Genomic DNA, 27,366 nt, shown 5'->3' on the forward strand with positions numbered 1-27,366 from the left:
CATATAGTAATTCATTCCCCATATAGTAAGTCCCCCCTATAGTAATTCATTCCCCATATAGTAAGTCCCCCATATAGTAATTCATTCCCCATATAGTAAGTCCCCCCTATAGTAATTCATTCCCCATATAGTAAGTCCTCCATATAGTAATTCATTCCCCATATAGTAAGTCCCCCATATAGTAATTCATTCCCCATATAGTAAGTCCCCCCTATAGTAATTCATTCCCCATATAGTAAGACCCCCATATAGTAATTCATCCCCCATATAGTAATTCATCCCCCATATAGTAATTCATCCCCCATATAGTAAGTCCCCCATATAGTAATTCATTCCCCATATAGTAAGTCCCCCATATAGTAAGTCCCCCATATAGTAAGTCCCCCCTGTGTCAATTCACTTACCTTTGCTCCTCCGCGTGTTCCTCTCATATTCCCGCGCCGTTCTGGTCTTCAGGGAGGACTGTGAGAGAAGAGTTTGTCACGCTGCCCCGCCTACATCCTGGCTGCCCCGCCTACATCCTGACAGCTGCAGAGTCCTGACGCCCGAGAGGAGGGAGGGGGCGGCCATCCGAGAGGGGGGGCGGCCATCCGAGAGGAGGGGAGGGGAGAGGAGGAGAGGAGGTCGCCCGCCCGCCCGAGAGGAGGGAGGGGAGCGGGCGCCCGGCACACAGGAGAGCCGCATCTATTGTAAAGAGCCGCGGCTTGCCGACCACTGGCCTTGCGGGAGCCTAGCTCCGCGGGCCGGATTAAAAGGTCCGCCGGGCCGTATACGGCCCGCGGGCCGTAGTTTGCCCATTGCTGGTTTATATTGATTGAACTTTGTAAACAGTAGAGGCACTCTGACTTAAATCCAATGAGGTACCTGCCACCTCCTGGGCTTTTGTCAATTATTTCTATCTGACAGGTTTATTGTGCTTCAGCAGCATAGCTTCCAGACATGCTATACTCAGTTGGTCTCTGTAGAGTCGGTGCAGCTATTAAGCCCACCCTTCCAATTTTGCTGTCCAAGATCTCATTCACACAATACAAAGGCTCCTGTGAATGGGCAGCAGAGCAGAGAAGTGGGCATAGCTGCTCTGTGCTTCTCTCCTCTCTTACAGACTCAAGTGTCCCATAAACCTGTCGGATAAAAATAATAGAGATAATACGACATGTTGCAGGCAACTATTAGGACTTATGTCGTGGTGAGCCTGCACTTTTTACAAAGTTGATGAATTTGTGGAATGCAGATTTCCGTGTTACATTACTGAACTTTTTTTCTATACAGTTCATTTACAACAAACGCAGTTGTAAATCCTTTTTTACTGTGTCAATACTGTTTTTAAACATTGGTCTAATAAAAAACAAAAAAAAAAACCCACTAAAATCCAAATGTTAAAGGGTTACACCGTGACATCACCTTTCCAAAAAATGACCAATGCATTCCAGCTTCTATATTAAAAATCAGACCTCAGGTTTTAAAAAATAATGGTTAATATCCAATGCAAACCTGGAGGCTGTGTGCAACCTTTCCCCAGCCTGTCCACAAAACTAAAGTCAGTGATGCACCCATCCTGCGTAAACGGCAGTTGGACGCATGCCCCATCAAAACACCTACAAGCACTCAAATGTGCCGTATGTTGTCACACACATGCACAGGTTTTGAAGGAGCTGGAGCTCTTGCTCTGTGTGATGGGGGCCACATGTCCAATGGCTTGTCTGTCCTAACATTTAGTCATGGCAGGGAGGGTCGCCCACCCTAGGAGATTTGTGGAGAGGCTGCACAAGGCGTCAGGCAGGGCCGATGCTTCCACTAGGCAAACTAGGTGGCTGCCTAGAGTGCACTATCACCTAGGGGTGCCTTGGTGCAGCACAGGCCGGCACTCTCTCTGTGTGGGATGCTGCCACATCATGATCCAACAGCTGACGGGAAGGGCGGCAAAGGGGAGAAAGAAAGGACAGAGGAAGATGTTGGGTGTCTGGGGCAAGTGTAGCAGCTGAGCTTCCGCTCCTGCAGTGTTCCTCTCAGACTCAGTCCCTTACTGCAAGCCGGGTGGCGGCTGCTGATCACTGTGGAGTTCCAGCCCATCTCTTCCCATTCATCAGCGGAAGCGAAGCTGTGCCTGCAGAGGAAGTTAATGTCTGACTTTGATGTTTCCTGTCTGTGTAAGTGTGACCCGGCCATCCATCACACGTGCAATGTGTCAGTGAGAGGTGACTTCATCACTATCCCAAAGCCTGCTCTTCTAATGCCTGCTGGTGTGTGTGTGTCTTGTTGTCAGTGTTTTATCTCCCCCCATTGCCTGGGAAGGTCCAGCCTAGGATCTGTCTTCCTCCACTCACTGTGACACTGACAGATACAGTCCATCCATGACACTGATTTTGTCTTTAATATTGGTGCTGGTGGCATCTTATGGCATAAACTTTTGCAAATTAAAAGAAATTTAGCTGTTTCATGTTTGTTGATTTCTTAGTTTTTTTTAAAAAAAAATAAATTCTGTGGGGAAGGGGGGGGGGGGGGGGGTGCAAGTATCTGGTCTTGCCTAGGTCGCAAAATAGTCTAGCACCGGCCCTATACCTTGGAAATGAAACCTCTTTTTGTAACTTGAGAACTGATGTTTCATATTCTAGAGGTGCTGGAATGCATAGATAATTATTTTTGGAAAGGTGATATAAAGGTGAACTAACCCTTAAGGGAAACAATACAAGAAAAGGAGCAAACTTGATGAACTACTTAGTCTTTTTTTGCTGTCACACTTCTATGACTTTTTCTGCTGAAAACATTTTTTAGGCCATAGTTAATAGTTAAACATTGTTTGGCTTGAGGCAAAAAAAAAAATCCTTTACTGTCTACAATGTGTGTGCATTATATGGTTGGTTTTACCAGTCCAGTAATACAAGGGAGGAAGGAGTCTCCCTGCAGTATCTGCATGTCGTTAGCCAGTTTTATAATAGAATTCTGCTTATTTTTTTAAAAAGGTTTTTCACAGGAAATGTGCTATTTGTAGGGAAAGTAGAACTCTGTACAAGAAGAATTTTATCTTGGATGTCCTTTGACTGCTCTGATAAGCTCCTGGAAATGATTTGGGCAGGTGTGGAACAGCACTTCCCTGTGGCCAAGCTTTCATGACCACCACGAGAATGTTTTTCAGTTTTTGGCACTTCTCTAACATTTTTAATGTGTCTTTTGCTTCTAGGATCGAGTCAGGAAAGCCATGGAATGGTTGAACTTGGAGGAACAAACCTTAAAAAAATTGTTTTCTGAAATGAAAGATGAGACATACACAAAAAAGTACCAGGTACAGTCCATGCACTGAAAAGCTTCCTCCCATAAATCTTGCAGTAGACCAAACCGATCTCTTCTGCAGCACTTTAATAAATAAAAAAAACTGATCAAGCTGCTATACAATCCATTGGGGGAGATTTACTAAAACTGGAGCGTGTAAAATCTGGTGCAGATCTGCATAGCTCAAAGTAGAACTTTAGATACAAAAAATTCAAAAAAATGGCAAGCAGGCAGGAATTTTAATGCAGAAGAGACACTGTCTCTGCATTGAACTTGCCTGTCTGTCCCTGCAGCTTCGCAACCCATTGTACAAATTTGGCAACACTGATTTTTGCTGAACTCCCGCACATGTGTCGCATCTTCCCCACCAGCCAATGTAAGTGGCAGGCGATCGAGGCTCGGAACCCAGCTTCCTGAAGATGTCAGCAGCCAGATGGGGAGCTCTGGGACGCCGTATCGCTAGGTCTAAGGTCAGTATAGTTCCACTTTATTAGGCAAGCTGAAGTTAGTACCTGATTGGCTGCCCAGATTCTGAGTGCTCAAGTTTTAGTAAATCTCTCCCATTATGTTTTATTAAAAATTATCTTTCAACTTCAGTCTTTACTTTTTGATTTTATCTATCACTTTCTAAAACACAACAAAAAATTTAATTCTCTTTTGTTGCTACCCTGATAAACACTAAGGGCCGGTTCACACTATAGAAACACCGTCAAGATGCATTCTGGATGTTTTTACGCATGCGCATCTTTGGAACATTTTTGATGTTTTCCAGTGCGTTTTTGATGCTTTCTGGTTCATTTTCCCCCCTATTTTTCTTCAATTTACATAGAAATATGTGCGGGCCAGTGTGTTCCAGTGCTTTTGTTTGACCGCATTCCAGTACAGTTCTATGCAGGAAAAATGCAGTCTGTTATACTTTTTTCTCTGCAACTGGAATGCACTGGAACTGCAAACACTGATCTGAACTATGACATTCACAACCATGCAACCTGCTTTGCGTATTTTGAATGCAGCAAAAAAGCACACTGAAACTCATGTAGTGTGAACTGGCCCTCAAGGAGTTTTGTACACCCTTCATATACAGGATGCCTCCAGTTTTGTCTTATTACTGCACTAGAATTGATCATAGTAATATAGCAGACAGACCCTCCCACTCAGCACTCCTGTTTAAAGTTTATCTAAACCCAAAACCAAAAATGTAATATGTTTCAGCTTACCAGTTTTTAGATAGAGTGGCTGCATTAGTTTGCTTTTTTAGGCTTCTTTCCTTTTATTTTCATCTGGTGATCTGGGCAACAAATCTGTTAATTTCAACATCCTTTAACCCTTCCAGCTGGCCAGGTCTGTACACCGTATGGACATGATTTCCTCCTTCTGATAGAAGTTCACTGCAGTGACCATGACCTTATAGCAGAACTGTTCAGCAGACTATGCCACTCCTTCTCTGCCTCTCACCCTATGCAATTACAGGCTTCCCTCCTCTGCCTCTCCTGCCAGTAATTGCAGAGCCTCCCTACCCCCACCCCCTTCCTGCACCCCCCCAGCACTGGCCAATTACTCCCCTGTGTTTACCAGCCCCTTTTCTTTTCTGAATGAACAAAGTGATCTGTAGCGATCACTCTGTTCATTCATCACTGACACTTCATAAACTGTGGCCCCCTGATCCTTCCTGTGTTAAATTGTATTGTAATTGTACTGTCTGCCCTTATGTTGTAAAGTGCTGCGTAAACTGTTGGCGCTATATAAATCCTGTAATATAATAATAATAATACTATGTTACTATGTTTCAGTTTGTGAATGAAACATAGTAAGCAGTGTTTACTATGTCATTTTGTGAATGAATAGGAGTCTGTACAGACTTCTGTTAATTCTTCTACAGTAGAGCTTAAGCTGCAGAGAAAGGGACTGTCATGGCGATTCCATCTGTGATTCAAAATTCCTGTATGTGAAAGGTACCTTATGTAAAACCTTTATCCCAAAAGTTAAAAAATAACTTTTTCTACCTGCTTAAAAAGTGTTATCTGGAGTTTTGCTTTAAACTGGAACTAAACCCTCTTGTCATTTACAGCCAAGGAAGCTGCCATTTTTGCCTCTGTTTTATCTGCAGTCACCATGGTGGTGCTCATGTGATCAGTATGACACCAGCCATTTGCTGGCTTAACAGATCAGTTGAAAGCACAAGCAACTGAGAGTTGTCATTCACAACCTGCCTTGATTGTAACAGTTTTCAAAACTGTTAAATTGATGGGGTTACTTACTTATATAAAGTCCATCTAAATCTGCAGAGCAGATCACCCTCTGCACAGGATGAAAATGATGCTAATGGTGGCTAGATTGCTCCTTCATAGATGGAGTAGCACCCTAAGACAGGATGTGTGTTAGTTGATAAGAGGGGAAAAAAAGCCTAAAAAAGAAAACCAATGCAGCTACCACTTCTTCTAAGGATTAGTACACTGCACTACATTACATTTTTATTTTTGAGTTTAGGTATGATTAAAGTTAGTGGATTGACTTGTCCCAGTATCTCAAAAACAGAAGCAAAAATCTGCAGTGAGGTTTGCTAAAAATCCTTACCATAGTATGTAATTAACCTGGGGAGGATTTTTTTTCACTTTGGAAGACCTCTCTGTCCCAATAGGGCCCAACACAACCTCGTTGATGACATTGTGTTGTATTTTAAATTCCACCATTAGCCATAAAAAAATCTCCCAAATAGGGTCACAGAGCTTGATAAAAATATGAACTCTTCCCATCTCTATTGAAAACCAAAAAAAACTAGACTAGAGTTAGGCTTTAAGCTTCTTACTGTGTGAATAAAACTTAAAAATGCAATGAGAAAATAATAATTTGATTTTTTTCAATTCAATCCATTAGGAGATCTTGCTATTCATGAGGAGGTTTAATGAACAGAAGCGAATTTACATGTCTGATTTGGCTGTGGAAACTCTACAACCTGAGGAACAACGACTTATAAAGCAGTCACTTGAAAACATAACTTTCCAGGTGAGATACTAAACACACACTTTATTTTGCACTATCTTTTCAATTTCTGTATTTGGGTGATGACACTTTAATTATTTTAATTTAAAAAAATAAATAAAACCATCGAAGTACCTTCTTTCTTATCAATATACAGCTGTCACGTGACCCAGCTCTTTCCCAGCCTGTCTGCAGAGAAACAGAGGAGGTAGAAACTTCTAGTCCTCTGCTGCTGGTCACATGTTGAAAAGAAAAAAGAAAAACAGCCTTTGGAATACAGAGTAAAAATAACGAATATCATTAAACTGATTTAAATTGCCATTTAAATAATATACTTGGAATCAAATCTTTATTATTTTTTGGCAATATCATGGTGTGGGCAGATTTCTGCCAGTCAGGCTGTGTCACGCCTCTTGTCTGTGTCTTGGAATAACAGGGAGGTGAAGCTTCTATCAATCAAGATGTAATATCCCACCCCCATCGTGTTTAGTTATTGGGAGGGAGGAAGGAAGTGGGCTCTCCTCTCCTTTAGGTGCACCCTGAAAACCCATCTCTTCAGGGAAGCCTACCCCTCCCCCTGCTAACTTGCTGACCTCCTCCACTCTTCCTACCACTCCATCCCCCACAGCTATCTCCTTCTGTACCACTACCCCCTCCCTCCTAGATTGTAAGCTCGAAAGAGCAGGGCCCTCAATCCCCTCATGTTTTGCATTGTATTGGTATTGTTCTGTCACATGTTCTGTCCCCCTTTGTAATGTACAGCGCTGAGCGAACTATTGGCGCTTTATAAATACTGTATAATAATAATAATAAGTCCCAGTGCCAAAAACATTAACCACTTCCAGTCCAGACACTTTTACTCCCTTCCTGTGCACGCCAATTTTCAGATTTCAGCGCTATCTTTGAATGTCAACTGCAGGGACATGCAACACTGTACCCATATGAATTGTTTTGCATTTTTTTGAGACCATTAAACTTTATTTTGGTGGTATTTATTCACCGCTGGGATTTTTATTTTTTTGCTATGTAAATGAAAAAGTCCAAAAATTTTGAAAAGTGTTTTTCTTATAAAATTTAGCAAATAATATTTCATCATAAATCTTGGCCAAAATGTATTCCATTATCTTTTTAGTAAAAAAAAAAATAAGCCGAATTAGTTTATAACCAAAAATTATAATTTTTAAACATTTTTTTTTACATTTTTTATATATATATATATTTTTACATACTGTCACCCTAGCAGTACAGTGTCACCATGGTGACACTGTACTACTTGTAAGGTGTGAAAGATTTTTTTTTTTTTACACCCATAAAGGCTGTAAAAGCAATCATTTCTCCTTCTCTCTGGCTGCATTCTTGCAGCCATTGAGAGCTACTGTGGGAGCTGTGATTGGTCACAGCTTGTCACAGGGTACAAGGCTGTTGTGAATAGCCTTGTACCATGTGACCTCTGTGATCATTCACAGATTTCACACGTAGTAAGCAATGATGTCACAAGTGACATCTTGCCTACTACTCTGCATGTGATCACTGATTGGCCAATCAATGATCACATGATTGGGACCTCGCACAGAGGTCCCGTCCAACGATTGGTATTCCACTGTGTCCGGAGGACACAGCGGACACCAGATTGCGGTGCTGTATGCTCCCAGGGAGCGCGCACAAGCAGGGTGCGGGGAGGCCATTTATAAATGGCCACCCGACCCTGCACTGCCACCGTCCGGCCGTTTATATACAACGGCCGGGTGGGAAGTGGTTATAAGATATCAAAAAGTGCGATAATGAATCTCAGCTGCTAGATGATCAATCATTATCCATGTAAAACCGATATCACCCCATTCCGTCCTCAAAGAAAGCTTACCAGAGATATTTGACCATCATATTATAGAGTGTTCAAAATGGGCTCAAGAATGATCATAAAGCAACCGCTCCAGCCTCCTCCATGACCTACAAATGTGGTTCAAATGGTGTTCACCCGCTCCGTATAGAACGTCAATTCCTGCGTTGTCAGGCATAAAAGTGGCATGTGCATGAAATGAGAAAGCTTCCCATAGTGTAAAATCATTCAAAAGATTTATTAAGCCAAAGAAATGTACTTACATGCTTTAAAATCAAATACAGCGCTGTATATCTAAACAGATCTGCGTGTTCCCACTTCCTTTTGCATAGCGATCACATGATCACCAGGTCCCGATTACTGGGATCCACATTCCTCTGTGTCCGGTGGATGTATCGGTAAGGGTGTGCTTCGCATCTGTGCATCCATGTATCACCCTCCTGTGTCTGTACATGCCGCTTGCCCACAGTACATGTACTGTGGGCAGTCATCAAGGGGATATATAATGCCTTAAATAATGTTAATTGAAACAAAATTATACAAAAAAGTACTGGATGATACCCAATGGTGAGAGTGATATTATACCAACTTAATGATCATACTTAAAAAATAGTGAAATGATACATTCATGTGAGAATAAAGTCCCAGTAACGAGTACAGTGAAGATCCTGATTCACTTGTTAATGTGACGTGGATCCAAAAGATGACAAATGGAACCACCATACCAATGCACTCCACCCTTGTGTGAAAGGAGGCTTACCAGAAATTTTTGACCCTCGTGGTCATAGCAGCTTTGTATGGGGAGTATCCCCAGCTCCAGTGTCAGTCGTACAACATCAAGCAGCACCTAGGTCTTCAGTTTCTGACAGTTTCCACAATGCCTTCCATAGATCCACAACTTTTACCAGTTTAATCACCCAAGGCATACATGCAAGCTTTGTCTCCTCTTAAGAAGGGGCTTGTACTGAGGTCCAGAGAGGGTTTCCAGAGGGCCAGGAACCTGTTGTCTGAAAGCAGCAGTAGAGGTGGACTCCACCTATTTTGCTCTGCACTTTGATATGTAAGAATGGGGGACAGAACAGCATGATCAACCAGGTTTTTTTTTTTTTTTTTTTTTTTTTGCAGAATACAGAAAAGGAATTCCATATTGATTATGGTCAGCATGTAATACAGCATTTATTAATGATGTGGGTTTAATGACTTTTTAACTTGTTGAGGACACTGGACGTTCTTCCCACGCCAAAGAAACATCATAGTACACAGGATGTGTTTAGCACATCCAGTTTTTCTGGCCCTCTATGTCCCCACTTCCCAATTCTCGGTTCTGATGACTCAAAGCCGGTAGTTGCTGTGCGGATAGAGCAGCTCTAACATTTGCTGCTGTCAAAGAAAAGCTGTCTGATACAGTGTTTACCAACACTGTTCACACTTGGCATAAAGATACAAAGTAACATTGTTACTTTTATATCTACGGTTTCATTCATCTGTAGATCAACGAGATGAGCTCTGATCTGCAGATGTCAGTTATAATGTGCAGCCAAAATAAAAACAGAAAAATCAGCACAACTTACAGCCAGCAGGATGTGTCCCTTGTGTTGATTCTACTTCTGTTAGTGAAAATTCTCCTCCTGTCCATATTACACCATCTATGAATAGAGCAAGATCTAAGAATGGAGGATAGGTGAATGATTGATAGCTCTGCCCCCTCTATGCATTGATTGTGCCCCAGCCAGCTCTGGCCCCTCCGTTCATAGATCATGATGTTGTATTCATAGAAGTTGTAGTCTCAGTTCAACCCCCTGATAAACTCTTAGTTTATCCTAGTCAGCCGGAATTAACTCCTCCCTTCAACTATCACTTTCCTGGCGATTTTCTGTTTTGTTAATTTTATTAATCATTGGTATTTAAACGTATTTGTTTTTATTTGTTTTGTTCCTTTAATTGTTTTTTTTTTTTCTTCTTTACAGTTCCATTTAACAAAGCTCAAAATTGAAAGCAAAAAACATTTGCAAATAACTTTGCAATGCTTTGTTCCAGAATCATAATTTACTGTCATTTTAAAAAGGAGAAATTACAGAATAAAATGTTTATTTTTTTATAATGTTTTGTACAATGTTTCCTACAGTGTGTTTTTTGTCTAAGGATTGAGAGTAAAAAAAAATCATTTTCACAAGACAATATCATGAAAAAGTCTTGTTTGTCCTGAAGCAATAAATGGTTTACTTTGTTATATTGAACAATGACAAAGTTACTGCCAAATAAACAGGTCCACAGCAGAAAGGTAAATATTGCTCAGGTCTATAGGTGGTGTACAGTGGTGAACTGGGAAGTGGTTTAACCCAAATGTCATGTACACACTATATGGCAGAAAGTTACACGCCTACCAATATGACCAAAAGCATGTGGACTCTCCAAGTTATTGAATTCCGATGAGAACAGTGTGAAGAGTATTGTCAATGCTACAGTATATAAATGACATTTTATACAAATGTGCATTTCCATCCTTGTGGTCACAGCTTAATGAACTAACTTTTCCAACTGGACTGTCCCCTGTGTGTAAGCCATGTACCGGGGTGGGCTCCCCAGAAAACAGTGAAGTCACGAACGAGTAAAGCAACCTCAACACCAGCTTTTGCCGCAACAGAATTTTACTTAGATGTGGCAAATAAACACAACCACAAATGCTGGAAACATACAATAAACTTACATACACCCAGGCCAAAGGCTGAGACCCTTGTGCTGCACAGCACGGCGTCTTCTGATGGATGAAGGTAGAAAGTGTAGTAATTTACCTACTGGCGGGCACAAATAAGCTGTCACACCTTACCTGTTATTGCCCTAAAAGAGCAGGAATCAGTGTATGGGTGTACGGTATGGGCTAGCCTGCAGTGCAGCACAACAGCTTTCAATCTTACACAAATCTACAGTATTCCCTCTCCCATAACTGGTCCTGTAGCACGTGCCTGAGTATTCCTTCTGAGCAAAACGCCAGTCTGGCTTGAGTTTGTAGGATTTTATCAGCTCTTCAATGTGAAATTTCACTTTAAGTTGTGGAGTCCTTCCAATAATCAGTAACAACACTTGTGGCCTGACACAAACAGAGACCCTAACTAACTAACTATAGGCCTGGATTCAGTCTCAAGGCGCCAACACTGAAATGAGGTGCGTGCACCATCTTACCTACCCGGGTCTGCTTTGCATCCGCTGGTGACTCTGAACAGAGCAAATGTCTCTCCAACAGGCCTGCGATATTGTAGTGTATGCTGCATTGTTCCTCGGCTCTCATCAGCTTCCTGGCACCAATCTCATCAGCTTCACCCAGCTACAGCTCACACGGCCCCTTCATTCAGCATTCTCCAGAACATGGCTCCTGCATTCAGCATTGTCCAAAATATGGCTGCAGTCTCCTCTTCCTGTTCTCTAAAAACCCCACCTCTTCATGAATATACAAATATCTATGCAGTCTGAGCCTGTGTTAGAAAAACAGTGACATCTTGTGGCTAAACCGCAGAATGTCAGTCAAAACATCAATTTACTCCACACCATAATTTACTGCACACAAACAGTGTTCAAACAATGAGAGCTGTTTCCCCATCTCACATGTGTACAAAACCAACACCATAAATACATGGTTTGGCAAGCTTGGTGTGGCCTGCATATAGCCCTAATCTCAACCCAACTTAACACCTTTGTGGTAAAACTGTCTTCTAGTCCAACATCACAACTGGACCTCACAAATGCTTTAATTGCTGAATGGGCACAGATTCCCACGGACACATTCCAAGAAGCCTTGCTAGAAGAGTAGGGACTGTTATGGCCAAAAAGGGGGTCCAACTCCATGTTATTGCACATAGTGTTTGAATGTGATATCCAACAAACTCGTATACATGTGATGGTCCAGTGTCCAAAAACTTTTGTCCATAGTATCTCTGCATGTTGGACTGTGACTATAATAACCAGCAGTGTATCCCTTATTAGACGTAGATCCATGTTTATGAAAAGTGGCCACAGAGAAGTTGACCTTTTGATATAGAAGGCTTTCAGATTGCAAGTTTTGTGTTCCTAGTTCAGGTTGGATGATGACTGGTCACTTGTGAACAACCATCATTTTTCATTTGTATTCGTTTTCATTAATTAACTCCATTGAATGCAGTTACTTTATTGGTTGCCATGGACAACAGCATACTGCTGTGAATAAGGCCTTCCCCTAGGAAGAATAGCTTTTTGTCAGGATGGTCATACAGGAACAATGAGTGAGGTTCAGTCCAGGGCAGTGATTCTGTATGTAGTTAGTGGGTGGCCCTGTTTTTTGTCTGGGAACTTGGCCAGTAATTTGATTTGAAAGCTGACCGAGTTACTTATTTATTCTTTCTCCTTGGCGTGAAATTTCTTCTTTTTTTTTTTTTTTTTTGCAATGGCAGACAATTTTAGTAAAATTAATGAGTTGCCAAACAATAGTTGTGGGAAATTCCAAAGCAGTGGCTATCAGCTGATGTGTATTTTGTGTCCAGATTGCAGAGTGGAAGGAGCAGCTGGATCGCAGTATGCCACCCCCTCTGGATGCTATAGAGAGTTGGCTCTCAGAAGTCGAAAATCTGATGTCACAGACATTGCCTGAGTCAGGAAGCCACCACAACACAATGTCTCTGCTGCAGAATCTGTCAGTCGCCTTCAAGGTACTTTGTTGGGTATCTGTGTACTGTAGAACATAAGGTCGAGCAGCCATCAGTAAGCCCAGGATTTCTGAATCCAAAAAATGAACTATCTTTGTTGCCTAATTGCGGCTGGCCAAATTCAAGCTAAGACTGGAAAATCAATCAGTTGGAAAAATCTGTGTTTGGTCGCAATGAAGCATTGTGCTTGGCTCGTTTTAAGATATTTCAATCAGTTAGACCTAGGGGGCAATTTTTCAAAGCTGGAGCAGCCAGAATCTGGAGCAGCTGTGCATGGCAACCAATCAGATTTTAGCTTTCATTTTCAAAGCTTAATTGAACAAGCTGAAGATATGAGCTGATTGGCTGCCATGCACAGGTGTTCCTAATTCTGTCTGCTCCAGTATTGATAAGTTCCCCTTCTAGTGTTCTTTATTTTTTACAGTATTAACACTGAAAGTAGAACTAAAGGCATTTTATTAAATTTTGAATAAAGCAAGGGAGAGTTTTAACTGCTGTCATTTATTTACAAACTTTGCCCCATTGGGGAGATTTCTCTTCACTTCCTGCCCCATAGCCAAAACAGGTAGTGAGATAAATCCTTTCAAAGTGAGGGAATCCCCGGTAGTCACCAGAACCAGTGTCCCCATTGAAAAATTCCCCCTCTATTCCTATTCTGGTGACATCACAAAGCGTTGGGAGTTTTCACCTTCATGCTTGCTGTTAATGGCACAAATAGAGGTGAATCTTCCTTATGGGGGCACAGACTGCAATGTTATCATAAGTGTTTTACTCTCCACTCTATCCAAAACTGGAAAAAAGTGTTTCTTTTAGTTGTACTTTAAAACTGAACTGCAGGCAAATGGTAAAAAGCACTAGTGAATGCAGTCATGTATTTATTTAAAAAAATTAATTAAATGTATTCAACATGCAATCTTTATAACTATCTGAATTTGACTTCATGTCAGCCTCTTCTAATTCCTATGTAGCAGCACTCAGATTGGAAGAGGGTAGGGTAGCATTAGGAGCCAGTCAAGCATGCTGAATGCTGACAGAGGAGGAAAGCAGAGAGATGGCCTCATTAGCTCCTTCATAGTCCAATCGCATGGTGGGAATGAGGATGTGAGTTAGCTTTATTGCCTATAGAAGATCTATCATTTTTCTTTCTTTTGCTATTTGGAGTTTTATGGGACAAATCACATATATTATTTTCTTCCATTTTGCTTGGTGCTTTCAGGGGCGGACTGACCATTCGAGCACTCGGGCACTGCCCGAGGGCCTGGGGTCAGTAGGGGGCCCCATGAGATGCCCCTGGTACCTTTCATTGGCTTTTTCATAGGCTTTTTTGGGTGTAGGTGAGGACACAGGGGCCCCATGATCCCCTATTGCCCGGGGGCCCCATGAGTTGTCAGTCCACCCCTGGGTGCTTTCTAACTCTAGCTATGAGACTCTCCCTTCTTGCTGTGGCCGATCCAATAACAGCTAGGAAGGAGACGGATGCTGTATAATGGCAGCTTGTCTCCGTTCTCAGCACTTGCTCAGGACAAGAAACAACAAGAGGAATGCTGAGGCTGATCTACCACCCCCACTAGATTTCTCTTGCTGTTGCATGTCTTGGGCAAGTGCTCAGAGCCAAGACAAGCTGCTGATATGCAGCCTCAGTCTCCTTCCTAGCTGTTATCAGATCAGTATTGGCAGAAGGGAGGCAGGCCGGACCTAATAGGATTAGGAAGCACCAAGCAACATGGGACAGAGCAACAAAAATATAATTGATCATCTTTTACTGCAGTAGGAAAGTTTCAGTTCAGCAGCAATGCTGTACTGTGTGGCAGAACAGTGTAATTCTCAGAACTGGGTGGACAGGAATACAAATACTTTGGCTTTTAGGACAGCTCATACATACAGCATGCATTTCAGATGTGTATTTTGCTGTTTGCCTGGAGCCTATTTTTTGAAGAATAACTTTGCATTCATCAGAAATTGAGGGTTGAAAGGCAATCAGTGGATTATATAATCATAAACCATCTTTACTGTCCTGATCTTTCAGTCAGCTGTCACTCCTGGTGTGTTAAGCATTCCCCATAGTGTCAGCCACCTAAACGTGTTTGGGGAGTTCTCCAACACACAGAGAATCACAAATACTGCCTGCAGGGTAAGTGGAGTAGCATGTACAAGGTCTGTCGACCTGATCCCCCCCTCCCCAATGACTTTAGGATGGGTTAGGTTTGTCAGGCATATATACTATTTTTATGCAGTGGCGTCACTAGGGTTGGTGTCACCTGGTGCGGTAAAACACGGTGCCCCCCCGACCTCCCAGCACAGTGCTCTGTCCTGCCGCTTCAGAGTGACAGCAGGACAGGCAGTAGGGCATTGAGCAGGCTAACGCATCAGTGCAGTCCCCCCCCCCAACCTGCCATAGTGATACTTGATGGTGTTACCCAGGGATTTTTCTCAGAGACAATGTGCTGGAACACTACCTCCCCCTACTCTGTGAAGGAGGGGGCTGGGGGCACTGGGCACGGCCGGCCCTCTGCATCAAATTGTGGGTGTGGCCGGATTGCACCAACAGTGGGGCATCGTTACATACCGGGTGTTCAGAAGTGCGTTACGTACAGAGTGCAGGGTTGAAGAGTGTGCTACGTACAGAGTGCGGGGATAAGGGGTGAGTTGTGTACAGAGTGCAGGGATGAGGGGTGCCCTGTGTACAGAGTGCGGGGTTGAGGGGTGCCCTGTGTACAGAATGCAGGGTTGAGGGGTGCCCTGTGTACAGAGTGCAGGGATGAGGGGTGCCCTGCGTACAGAGTGCGGGGATGAGGGGTGCCCTGCGTACAGAGTGCGGGGTTGAGGGGTGCCCTGCGTACAGAGTGCGGGGTTGAGGGGTGCCCTGCGTACAGATTGCGGGGTTGAGGGGTGCCCTGCGTACAGAGTGCGGGGTTGAGGGGTACCCTGCGTACAGATTGCGGGGTTGAGGGGTGCACTGCGTACAGAGTGCGGGGTTGAGGGGTGCACTGCGTACAGAGTGCGGGGTTGAGGGGTGCCCTGCGTACAGAGTGCGGGGTTGAGGGGTGCCCTGCGTACAGAGTGCGGGGTTGAGGGGTGCCCTGCGTGCAGAGTGCGGGGTTGAGGGGTGCCCTGCGTGCAGAGTGCGGGGTTGAGGGGTGCCCTGCGTGCAGAGTGCGGGGTTGAGGGGATGCCCTGCGTGCAGAGTGCGGGGTTGAGGGGATGCCCTGCGTGCGGGGTTGAGGGGATGCCCTGCGTGCGGGGTTGAGGGGATGCCCTGCGTGCAGAGTGCGGGGTTGAGGGGATGCCCTGCGTGCAGAGTGCGGGGTTGAGGGGATGCCCTGCGTGCAGAGTGCGGGGTTGAGGGGATGCCCTGCGTGCAGAGTGCGGGGTTGAGGGGGTGCCCTGCGTGCAGAGTGCGGGGTTGAGGGGGTGCCCTGCGTGCAGAGTGCGGGGTTGAGGGGGTGCCCTGCGTGCAGAGTGCGGGGTTGAGGGGGTGCCCTGCGTGCAGAGTGCGGGGTTGAGGGGTGCCCTGTGGACAATATGCAAGGTTGGGACGTGAGCTTTATACAATGTGCAGGGTTGGGGGGTGAGCTGTGTGCAGAGTGCGGGGTTGAGGGGTGCCCTTTGTGCAGAGTGCGGGGTTGAGGGGTGCCCTTTGTGCAGAGTGCGGGGTTGAGGGGTGCCCTGTGTGCAGAGTGCGGGGTTGAGGGGTGCCCCTCCTCTTCTCTCATATAGAGATGTACAGGGCAGGGAGGTTCTGAGTAGCCGGTGGGAGAGGAGCGCTCTCACTTGTAAATACAGAAGCAGTGTCTCTGAATTTACAAGTGACACAGTACTGAGCGCCGGCAAGTGACCAGAGAGTACTGGCAGAAAAAAATTCCCGGTGTCACCTTTGTGCGGTGTGCACCCCCCCCGTTCTCCCATGGCGACGCCGCTGTCTTTATATGCTATAGCAGTCTATTTTTTCTTCTCTTGTGTTTTTGAGCCAAACATAGGCTTCATGCACACTAGAAAAGCTACAAATTGCTTTAGAAATGCTAGACAAACTCTGTTTTAGTGTTTTTTTTGCCTGCATTAAGCAGTGTTTATCCTAGTGTGTAAGATACATTTAGTAGCTTTAGCATTAAGGAGGGGGGCCGCAGCATCCTTAACAACCAGTGAATAGCTGGTTGCCGTGTCCTTAACCACGAATGAGTCATCAGCTGTCAGCGGGGTTCCCCACTAACAGCTGAATGTAAAAAAAAAACATTGTCGGCAATGAGAAACAAAAAAATGGGCGTGGAGTCACCCCCAAAATCCATACCATAACCTCATTTGAGCATGCAGCCTAGCAGGCCAGGAAAGGAGGGGAGCGAGCGAGCTAGACTGCACGCATGGATAAGGGTATGGTATGGATTTTGGATTTTGGGGGGTGTGCAATTCTTTTTTTCATTATTAATTTTGGCATGAGGGTTCCCCTCAAAATCCATACCAGACCTAAGAGTCTGGTGTGGCTAGGGGGGAGGGGGGGGGGGGGCACGACCACACGCCATTTTTCCCTCAATATTTATTATTGCCGGCAAAGGTTTTTTTACATTCAGCTGTCAACAAGGAACTGCCATGTTTGTTGTGAAAGATGCAGCAGCCAGCTTCCCGGTCCTCTCCTTAACAGCCAGCTTTTCACTGGTTGTTAAGGACGCCTGTGGCCTCCACTTCGAAAAAAAAAAAGTTTAGGAGGGTTTAGCACAATTTTAGTTGCTGTCAGAATTTTTTTTTTTTTTTTTTGCCACTAAACTTTCCTGCCAGAAAACGCTGCTAAAAGCCTGTGTGTTCATTAACACACAGGATAATAGGGGAGTTTCAGAGGCAGAAAAAGAAAAAAAAATCTGATGCCCAAAACAGCAGCTATAAAAACGCCCAGTGTGCATAGGAGCCTATTATTTCTTATCTTCTTTTTTTAAGCCACTCATACATATCACTGACACCTGCCATCCTTTCTCCAGGCTTTAATGATTCATGCATCCGATCACTCAGAGAGTCTGAGATCATTTCAGAATGTAGATGATAATGGAGTTATTCTTGTGCCGGCTGATAAGACAGAGGAGATGAAAACAAGGTATGAGTAATGTTCTCCACCAGTAAATACACAACTTTCTTTCCTAAACTTGTACTTTGTTTTGAGTCTGTTTATTGTTATAGAGGGTGTACAGTATACTTTACTGATACAAGAAGCAATGTAGCATGAAGTATGACAAAACGTTTAGAATGGTTTGTTATGACAGATTAATATAAAGTATTTCAACAAATTAAAAGCCAGATATGATATGTTTGCAAGGAATTTTTTGTACCTGCTGTCCTGTACTTTGGTTGTGTTTTGAGGTTTTTAAAATGACTGGTTCTAGCATGCAGGGCCAGATTTACATTTTAGGAAAGGTCATAGGTTCAGAAAATCAGGCGCCCCACCCATAAACACGCCATGCCTCTATTGTGTTGATTCAAACAATTTTTTTCTTATATGTAATTAAAGGTGTAATCATGAATAAGAAAAAAATGAGTTTGAATCAACACAATAGAGGCATGGCGTGTTCATGGAATGGGGCGCCTGATTTTCTGTACCTATGGCCCTTCCTAAAATGTAATGCAAGTTTCTGGTTGTGCTAAAGCCTGCTAGCAACTTGTTTGAAGTAACAGGCCCATTATAAAGATATCATTTAACATCCCTAATGTGAAGCTGATGGGATCATTCATGGCTTCAACGAAGCTGCTCCAAGCTTTCTTGTACAAGCTGCTTTACAGGTGAAAGTCTGTGTGAACAAGGACTTTGCAGATGGATTTCTGACTAGGTCAGTGTTGTGTAGTACCAGTACAGGCTTGCCCATCACCCAGAGCAAAGATGTGGAACTGCGCCCCTGTCCCCCACGGCTAATGCATAGTGTAGAATACATGTACTGCCCTGCACCCATTTTCTGCCTGCCCATGGTTGGCATTGAGTGTAATGCCATACATGGTGGCCAGTTGTCTGTATTCTCACAGCTAGAAGGTAATTTTGCATGCACTTTTTTTTTTTTTTTTTTGCGCTGGCTGTAGTCAGATAAGGTGGAGAGTGGGCATGTTGGAGCATGGTGAGACAACCCACTGGTTGTCAGCCACTTATCTGGAGCATGCGGTGGGTGCCACCTCCCACCAATGTGCCAAGGGCAGCTGCCCCTCCTGCTCACCCTTGTCCCAGCCCTGGTGTTGTGACAGTGATTACATATTAGTATTTATCAATTACTATACTCTCTTTATTGGTTGTTGCCTAATCATATAAAATCCTATTGATTATCAGGCAGCTGTGAAAACTATTAATCCAAATGTGAAATAGAGTGTGTTGAGCAGAAGGCATGTACAGTTCTCTTATCCCTCATGCACACTGGATGTTTTTACAGTGGCTGTTTTTGGCTGTTGACGGTTTTTTTCCTACAGCCAGTACACCCCCCAGCATGTTATCCTATGTGTCCATGCACACATAGTCTGTAATCAGCATTTTTTGGCAGGGACATTTTTTGGCTGAAAACCCCCCCCCCCCCAGAACTAGTGGGTTTCTAGAGGAGTTTTTTAGCTGTAAAAACGCTCTAATGCTGAAAAATGCAGCACAATGCAGCAAACTGGTCAGAAAACACAAACGTTGAAAAACGTGGGAAAACGTTGCTAAATCGCGGCAAAACCGTGCTAAATGCTAATGCAGACACTCTAAAAAAGAAAACTCTTTAAAAAAAAAAAAAAGCTGAAAAACTCACGTTTTTAATGTGATTTTACACAGCTAACATTACCAGTGTTGACAAAATGTCCCGTGTACATGAGGGCTTAAACATCCAGTAACCGCTATAGTTACAAAACATCAGGCTCCTTGTGTGATAGTTGTAGAGAAAAGTTTGTTCTGCCTATAGAAACCAGTCTGTATTCAGAAACCCAGTATAAATAAAGAGGTGACAGCTGACATTAGGCTGGTTGTACTGGGCTTTAGACTTATTAGATGAAACCCAACACATTCGCTCCACTATCTACAATATACTATAAAAGTTTTTAATTATGATTTTTAGGATGGAGAAGATTTTGACGGCAAACTTCCGTGTTCTGGTGGATTATCGCCTGTCTGTACATTTTGTTTTGGCTCTCCTGGAAGAAGGACGACCTAAGGTTAAAAGCCTGGAAAGGGAAATATAAGTCACAAGAAGCAGTGGAATCCCTCCTCGCCGATTATAATGTGAGTCATAGGAAACACATTTAAGACTCAGCGGATATTTGTGGATGATTACAGATGTCAGTGCCTTCTTGCATCATGTACCAATGTAGGTGTTGGACCAATGTGAAGAGAACAGTCAAGATTCACATTGCAGCCTTATCAGTTAACCAGTTGGTTTTCATTGTTGTGGAAAAATGATTGGTTAGTGCAGATGATCCTTCCCTTCCATAATATCTGCGATTGAGAGGGCAACTGTCAAATGTTTGGCACAGGAAGAAAACTGCTGCTAAAGTGACTGCAGAGCTCAATCTCAGTGTTTAAGGGACTGAGATTGATCTCTGCAGTCACTTTTGCAGCAGTTGTTTTTTTTTATTCCAGGTCACAATACTGTGCATTGTCATTTTGTCTCTTTCGGTCAGTTGACCATGCTTAAGTACCGTATTTTTCGCTCCATAAGACACACCTAGGTTTTAGAGGCAGGAAACAGGAAAAAAAAAATTCTGAACTAATGGACTGCAGACATAGTACAGGGGATGACCAGAGACTGCGGACAGCACAGGGATGACCAGAGACTGCGGACAGCACAGGGATGACCAGAGACTGCGGACAGCACAGGGATGACCAGAGACTGCGAACAGCACAGGGATGACCAGAGACTGCGGACAGCACAGGGATGACCAGAGACTGCGGACAGCACAGGGATGACCAGAGACTGCGGACAGCACAGGGGATGACCAGAGACTGCGGACAGCACAGGGATGACCAGAGACTGCGGACAGCACAGGGATGACCAGAGACTGCGGACAGCACAGGGATGACCAGAGACTGCGAACAGCACAGGGATGACCAGAGACTGCGGACAGCACAGGGATGACCAGAGACTGCGGACAGCACAGGGATGACCAGAGACTGCGGACAGCACAGGGGATGACCAGAGACTGCGGACAGCACAGGGATGACCAGAGACTGCGGACAGCACAGGGATGACCAGAGACTGCGGACAGCACAGGGATGACCAGAGACTGCGGACAGCACAGGGATGACCAGAGACTGCGGACAGCACAGGGATGACCAGAGACTGCGGACAGCACAGGGATGACCAGAGACTGCGGACAGCACAGGGATGACCAGAGACTGCGGACAGCACAGGGATGACCAGAGACTGCGGACAGCACAGGGATGACCAGAGACTGCGGACAGCACAGGAGATGACCAGAGACTGCGGACAGCACAGGAGATGACCAGAGACTGCGGACAGCACAGGAGATGACCAGAGACTGCGGACAGCACAGGAGATGACCAGAGACTGCGGACAGCACAGGAGATGACCAGAGACTGCGGACAGCACAGGAGATGACCAGAGACTGCGGACAGCACAGGAGATGACCAGAGACTGCGGACAGCACAGGAGATGACCAGAGACTGCGGACAGCACAGGAGATGACCAGAGACTGCGGACAGCACAGGAGATGACCAGAGACTGCGGACAGCACAGGAGATGACCAGAGACTGCGGACAGCACAGGAGATGACCAGAGACTGCGGACAGCACAGGAGATGACCAGAGACTGCGGACAGCACAGGAGATGACCAGAGACTGCGGACAGCACAGGAGATGACCAGAGACTGCGGACAGCACAGGAGATGACCAGAGACTGCGGACAGCACAGGAGATGACCAGAGACTGCGGACAGCACAGGAGATGACCAGAGACTGCGGACAGCACAGGAGATGACCAGAGACTGCGGACAGCACAGGAGATGACCAGAGACTGCGGACAGCACAGGAGATGACCAGAGACTGCGGACAGCACAGGAGATGACCAGAGACTGCGGACAGCACAGGAGATGACCAGAGACTGCGGACAGCACAGGAGATGACCAGAGACTGCGGACAGCACAGGAGATGACCAGAGACTGCGGACAGCACAGGAGATGACCAGAGACTGCGGACAGCACAGGAGATGACCAGAGACTGCGGACAGCACAGGAGATGACCAGAGACTGCGGACAGCACAGGAGATGACCAGAGACTGCGGACAGCACAGGAGATGACCAGAGACTGCGGACAGCACAGGAGATGACCAGAGACTGCGGACAGCACAGGAGATGACCAGAGACTGCGGACAGCACAGGAGATGACCAGAGACTGCGGACAGCACAGGAGATGACCAGAGACTGCGGACAGCACAGGAGATGACCAGAGACTGCGGACAGCACAGGAGATGACCAGAGACTGCGGACAGCACAGGAGATGACCAGAGACTGCGGACAGCACAGGAGATGACCAGAGACTGCGGACAGCACAGGAGATGACCAGAGACTGCGGACAGCACAGGAGATGACCAGAGACTGCGGACAGCACAGGAGATGACCAGAGACTGCGGACAGCACAGGAGATGACCAGAGACTGCGGACAGCACAGGAGATGACCAGAGACTGCGGACAGCACAGGAGATGACCAGAGACTGCGGACAGCACAGGAGATGACCAGAGACTGCGGACAGCACAGGAGATGACCAGAGACTGCGGACAGCACAGGAGATGACCAGAGACTGCGGACAGCACAGGAGATGACCAGAGACTGCGGACAGCACAGGAGATGACCAGAGACTGCGGACATAGTACAGGAGATGACCAGAGACTGCGGACATAGTACAGGAGATGACTGCTGACCTTTGGGGAGGGGGGGGAGCGGGTACCTGAATTTGACAGGTACCCGCTCTTACTTCCGCGGAGTTGTTCTTTGATCTTACCTGTTCCTCTATCCAGCCGCACGCTGTCTTCCCGGCTTCTGTAGTGTGGGCGCTTGGCATGACAGCCGGGTGCCCAGTGCGCATGAGCAAGAAGCACTTGCGCTTTGTGATTGGTCCGGCAGCTTTGGGATCTGTCATGTGTCCCAGGTACCGCCTTACCATTCACAAAAAGCACCCCTTCTTGCGCATGCGCACTTGGCACCCGGCTGTCAAGCCCAGCGCCCACACTACAGAAGCCAGGAAGACAGCGCACCGCTGGATAGAGGAACAGGTAAGGTCAATGAACAACTCCCTGGAAGTAAGAACGGGTACCAGTCAAATTCAGGTACCCGCTCCCCAAAGGTCAGCAGTCATCTCCATAAGGTCCCGCTGCAGAGCTGAGTGGCCGGCCTGGTATTCTGACACGGCGGCGGTGGAAATACCAGACCGGCCGCTCCATATTCGCTCCATAAGACGCACTGATATTTTCCCCCCTTTTTTGGGGGAAAAAAGTGCGTCTTATGGAGCGAAAAATACGGTATATGACTGGTGCTTATACTTATCAGAAGATGTTTTCCCAGAAACTGTATATGTTATAACCTTATACTGTACCTCGTGACACTGCAAATAAATGGGCAACTACAGTCACAGGGACACAAGCTAAGTGGGCACCAACAATTTGCCCTCTTTGAAGCTCAGTAAGCTCTGATATGACTCCGTATTGTTAGCAGCGCAGACAGTAAATGATGAAAGTGAGGCTTCCCCCCTGTTAGCTAGATGTCTCATCACACAGCGGAAGCAAAAGAATGTAACATCACTTCCGTTTTCAACGCAAAACAAGTCGTCACTTTCACACCTGCACATCCTATAGTGTTTCCATTTTTTTGTCCAACCCTTGTATATACTGTATGTAAAAGTGCTGCATAAATTCATGGCACTATATAAATATCTGAAGTAAAAAAATAAATTAAATAACTTTTTTTTTTTTTTTTTTTTTAATTTTGTCATGATCATTAAAAACCAAAGCAAATAAGTAAAATAAAAAAAAAACAAGAACTATACATTCCTTTTGTGCAGCTATATAAAGTACCCAGACAGTCTCAGTGCATTATCTGTGCTATTCTGGGACTGTAACACTCATTTGTATACACATATAGAGGCTATTTATGATCCTGCACAGATTTTTGGATAGTGTGACGGTCAAGTGAGGACTCTGTATTATCACTGTCAACAAAGATAATGAACCTTCGCTCAATTACTATTTCTGATCCACAGGAATTTGTTGGTGAGAGAGAATTCATGGTTCATCTTGAAAATGCATTTCAAAAGTTCAAAGAACTACATAACCAACTTCTGACTACAGAAGAATATTGTAAGTAAATACTTAACTCTGCTAATTTACATTTCAGACAGCAATCCACCTTAAAAAAAAATGCAGTTCTTGGTTAATAGTGGATCTGGACTGCTCCAAATATTTTCCTTGGCAGGATTTAGCTTCCTAGAATTGAAGGGATTTTCACTTTCTTCTTATGACCCTCAAACCACTATACATGGATATCCACGCCATTCATGTTAATTAGCCTCTTCCTGCTGCTGGTCACCTCCACATTGTTCATTTATCACCACTGAAGGAGATGAAGGTCAGTGAACAGCTGAACGGTGAACAGCATTTGGAAGTAGCTTAATAAACAATTAAATTAACGTTATGCATATTTATAAGTTTGGCAAAATAGACAACATAAAGCAAATCAAATTTCCGGCATGATCTATTCCTGGAGTTTTATGGTAGGCAAGAAGACACAAAGTAAACCTCTTGAGACTAATATCAAAATAAGTGCAGCATTATCAATATATGAATAATCCGTGATAAACTCTTAGAATACAAGAAATTAAAAAAAAAACAGAAGTCCTCTGAAAAGTGAACCCTATGTAAAGGAACCAATATTCTGAAGAGTGAACTTAATCGCTGGTATAATAAATGCGAATTCAGTAACAAAGTCTTCTGAAGAGTGAACCCAATATAGAGCAATAGTCCTCTGAAGAGTGAAGTCAATATTTAGTGTAGAAAAATGTGTTAGTGACTCCACTAACACTGTTTGTCCCCCACCATAACAGACCACTCTGAAGCTTACCAGAGCATATGTGACCTCCGCATGAGAAGTCACAAACTGAGTTTTCATTTCCACACAGTGGCTCTTGGAACAATCTTTTGCCTTCAGATTGCTCCCTCAGTGTTCAGTAGCAGTAACTCCTCATCATAGATGTAGTGGAATGCAAATATTACCTCCTTTAGTGTAAATCGAGTTGCTACATTTATTAAAAGCAGTTCAAATCACTTCCAAACGAATGGCGTGAAAAACTACATTTCCCTGGATCCTCAATGGTGCATGCGTAATGACATCACGGCTTCCGACTTTTTAATTTTTTTTATTGCAAGCATTTTAAGTACCTGAGTTTCATTGGCATCAGCCTGTAGCAATTCCTTATGTACAGCAACACTCAGTTGTGCATGGAGCATGCTTATGGAAGACGAGAGTGGAGTGATTGATGAACTCAACAGTGTCCTTTCACTATCCAGACAGGTTGACGTAGAAAAATTTCCTGTGTTACTTAACTGTAGCTGAGAAAAATCAGATCTGTGCCACAGAGAGTTTTATTTTTTTGGCACAGATCTGGATGGACAAATATACAAATCTTTTGGTAAAAAACACATCTGGGGTTAGACAGTATAATAATCCTTTTGACATTTTAAATATTCATTAGTTCAGAGTGCAATTATATATTGCTCCCTTGTCCAATTTACAGTATCTGGAATGCACTGTACATGACATAAATTAATACAAATACCGAAAGATAGAGGTAGATTTTAGTGCAACAATTTTTAAACTCTGTAAGATCTTTCTTATGCAAAAAATAAAACCTAATTTTGTTTTTGATTTTCAGCTGATGATCCAGAGATTGCAAAACAGTACAAAAAGATTGAGTCAAAGTATGAAACATTTGTGTCGTCAACTCAGGAGGCAAAACCTGTATTGGAAAAAGTTCTAACCTGCTGGATTCAGTTTGAGAATAATATCAGCCTTATTACAGCCTGGCTGGATGAGCAGCACAAGATACACCCTGGTGATGTACGTATGCTCAACATCAGAGTGTTTCTGTGTATTACAAATAACCAATTACGTCACAGGCCAACCAATCCATGTATCTCAAATTTTTATTTGATGCCTATTTTGGGCCAATTGTCCTATGAATTTATTGGTAGATCATACCACCCACTCTGTAGCTTGGCATGCTCTTTGTTAAGGCCCATATGCACCCAAAGTACAAAAAGCCAAAAGCTCCTGCGCGTGAGTATGCGAAATTCAAGTGGATAAGCCAAGCTTTGCTGCTCCTGTATACAACAGGGGAAGTCAGGAGTAACTGCAGGAAAAAATGGAACAAGCGCACTGGCCATTATCCCAGATAACTAGCGCATTATCCCAGATAACAGATTGTTGAATGAAAGTTCAAAAATTCTCACAAACAATAAGTGACAAATCACACAGCAAATTACAATCACTGGAAATATGCTCCATGTGGCACCAAGGGCCCCGACATATAAGAAGTGCCATCCAAGGGCCCAAGAAAGGCTGATGCATTCCAAGGAAAACCCTCTTCCTCGGCAGAGGGTTGCCCTTGAAATGCTTCAGCCTATCTTTGGACCTTGGATGGCACTTATATGTCTGGGTCCTTGGTGCCATATGAAAAGAAGAGAAATCTCAGCGCACAAATGGCTAATGTCCACTGTTTATATGTCCACAAGTCCCAATAAAGTCTATGGCTAGTAACTGCTTCAGATAGTCATCCCAGAGTAAGCCAACTCTGTATAGAAAAAGAAGTTGTTTAAAAATCCCATCAGTAAACCATTTCTGTGTCCTGCAGGGGTCCATCTCGTGGGGTGCAGGCCGCTTAAGACGGTGACAGGGTCCTTGGCTGCCTGGGACCTTGTCACTACTCACCACGGGACCGTGGGATCCTCTACAATCTCCAGCAGCCTGGTTTACTGATGGCTTTTTACATTTCTTCACATTGTGAGATTTACGATTGTGGTCTATTAAATATTCCTTGCATACTGCAGTAAGAGGGCGCCTCTCTTTTTCCCTTGGTGCCATATGGAGAATATTTCCAGTGATTGTCATTTATGTGATTTGTCACTTCTTGTTTGTGAGCATATCTGAACTTTCAATAAACTGTTATCTGGGATAATGTGCTAGGCCAGTGCGCTCTTGTTCCATTTTTTCCATATGCACCCAACTCCAGACTTCCCATCCCATATTGCTGGCCTGTTCAGGCCCCATCAACAGCGGTGCCCTTCATGCAGTCTTCTAAGGAGGTGTGAGACATGCTCTGTGGGCCTCCTGTATCTCCTTATTGAATGTGTCCAGCCCACACTGGAAAGATGCACAATATCCTCTCTTGAAGGACTCGAAATTTAATGGGTGAATACATAAATTATATGAATAAATATATAGGTGTAGAGTGGTGCACCTAATGTGTAGCCCAAAAACATGCCATCAAGAATGTGACTAAATATAAGTGATAGCTGATATAAGTGAAACAAATATTAACCAAATATAAATACATGTGATCCTAAATGAACAATATTCATAAATCATATAGCACAAAGTCCCAAACGTATAACTGTGATGAAT

The 27,366-nt window shown here is 44.3% G+C and overlaps 1 protein-coding gene across 1 annotated transcript in view; it reads left to right on the top strand.

Annotated features, from left to right (window-relative positions):
* Positions 1–27,366, top strand: part of SYNE2 (spectrin repeat containing nuclear envelope protein 2) — a 503,718-nt gene that overhangs the window by 125,401 nt on the left and 350,951 nt on the right. The window contains 8 exon segments of the mRNA XM_089687495.1: positions 3,179–3,280; positions 6,142–6,270; positions 12,595–12,759; positions 17,721–17,833; positions 19,800–19,905; positions 19,907–19,963; positions 23,951–24,047; positions 25,619–25,803. Coding sequence (XP_089543621.1) covers positions 3,179–3,280; positions 6,142–6,270; positions 12,595–12,759; positions 17,721–17,833; positions 19,800–19,905; positions 19,907–19,963; positions 23,951–24,047; positions 25,619–25,803 — 954 coding nt within the window.

The sequence above is a fragment of the Staurois parvus genome, unplaced genomic scaffold (genome assembly GCF_062004578.1).
Source record: "Staurois parvus isolate SC_StPar_1 unplaced genomic scaffold, SC_StPar_1.0 ptg000426l, whole genome shotgun sequence".
NCBI classification, from domain to species: Eukaryota; Metazoa; Chordata; class Amphibia; order Anura; family Ranidae; genus Staurois; species Staurois parvus.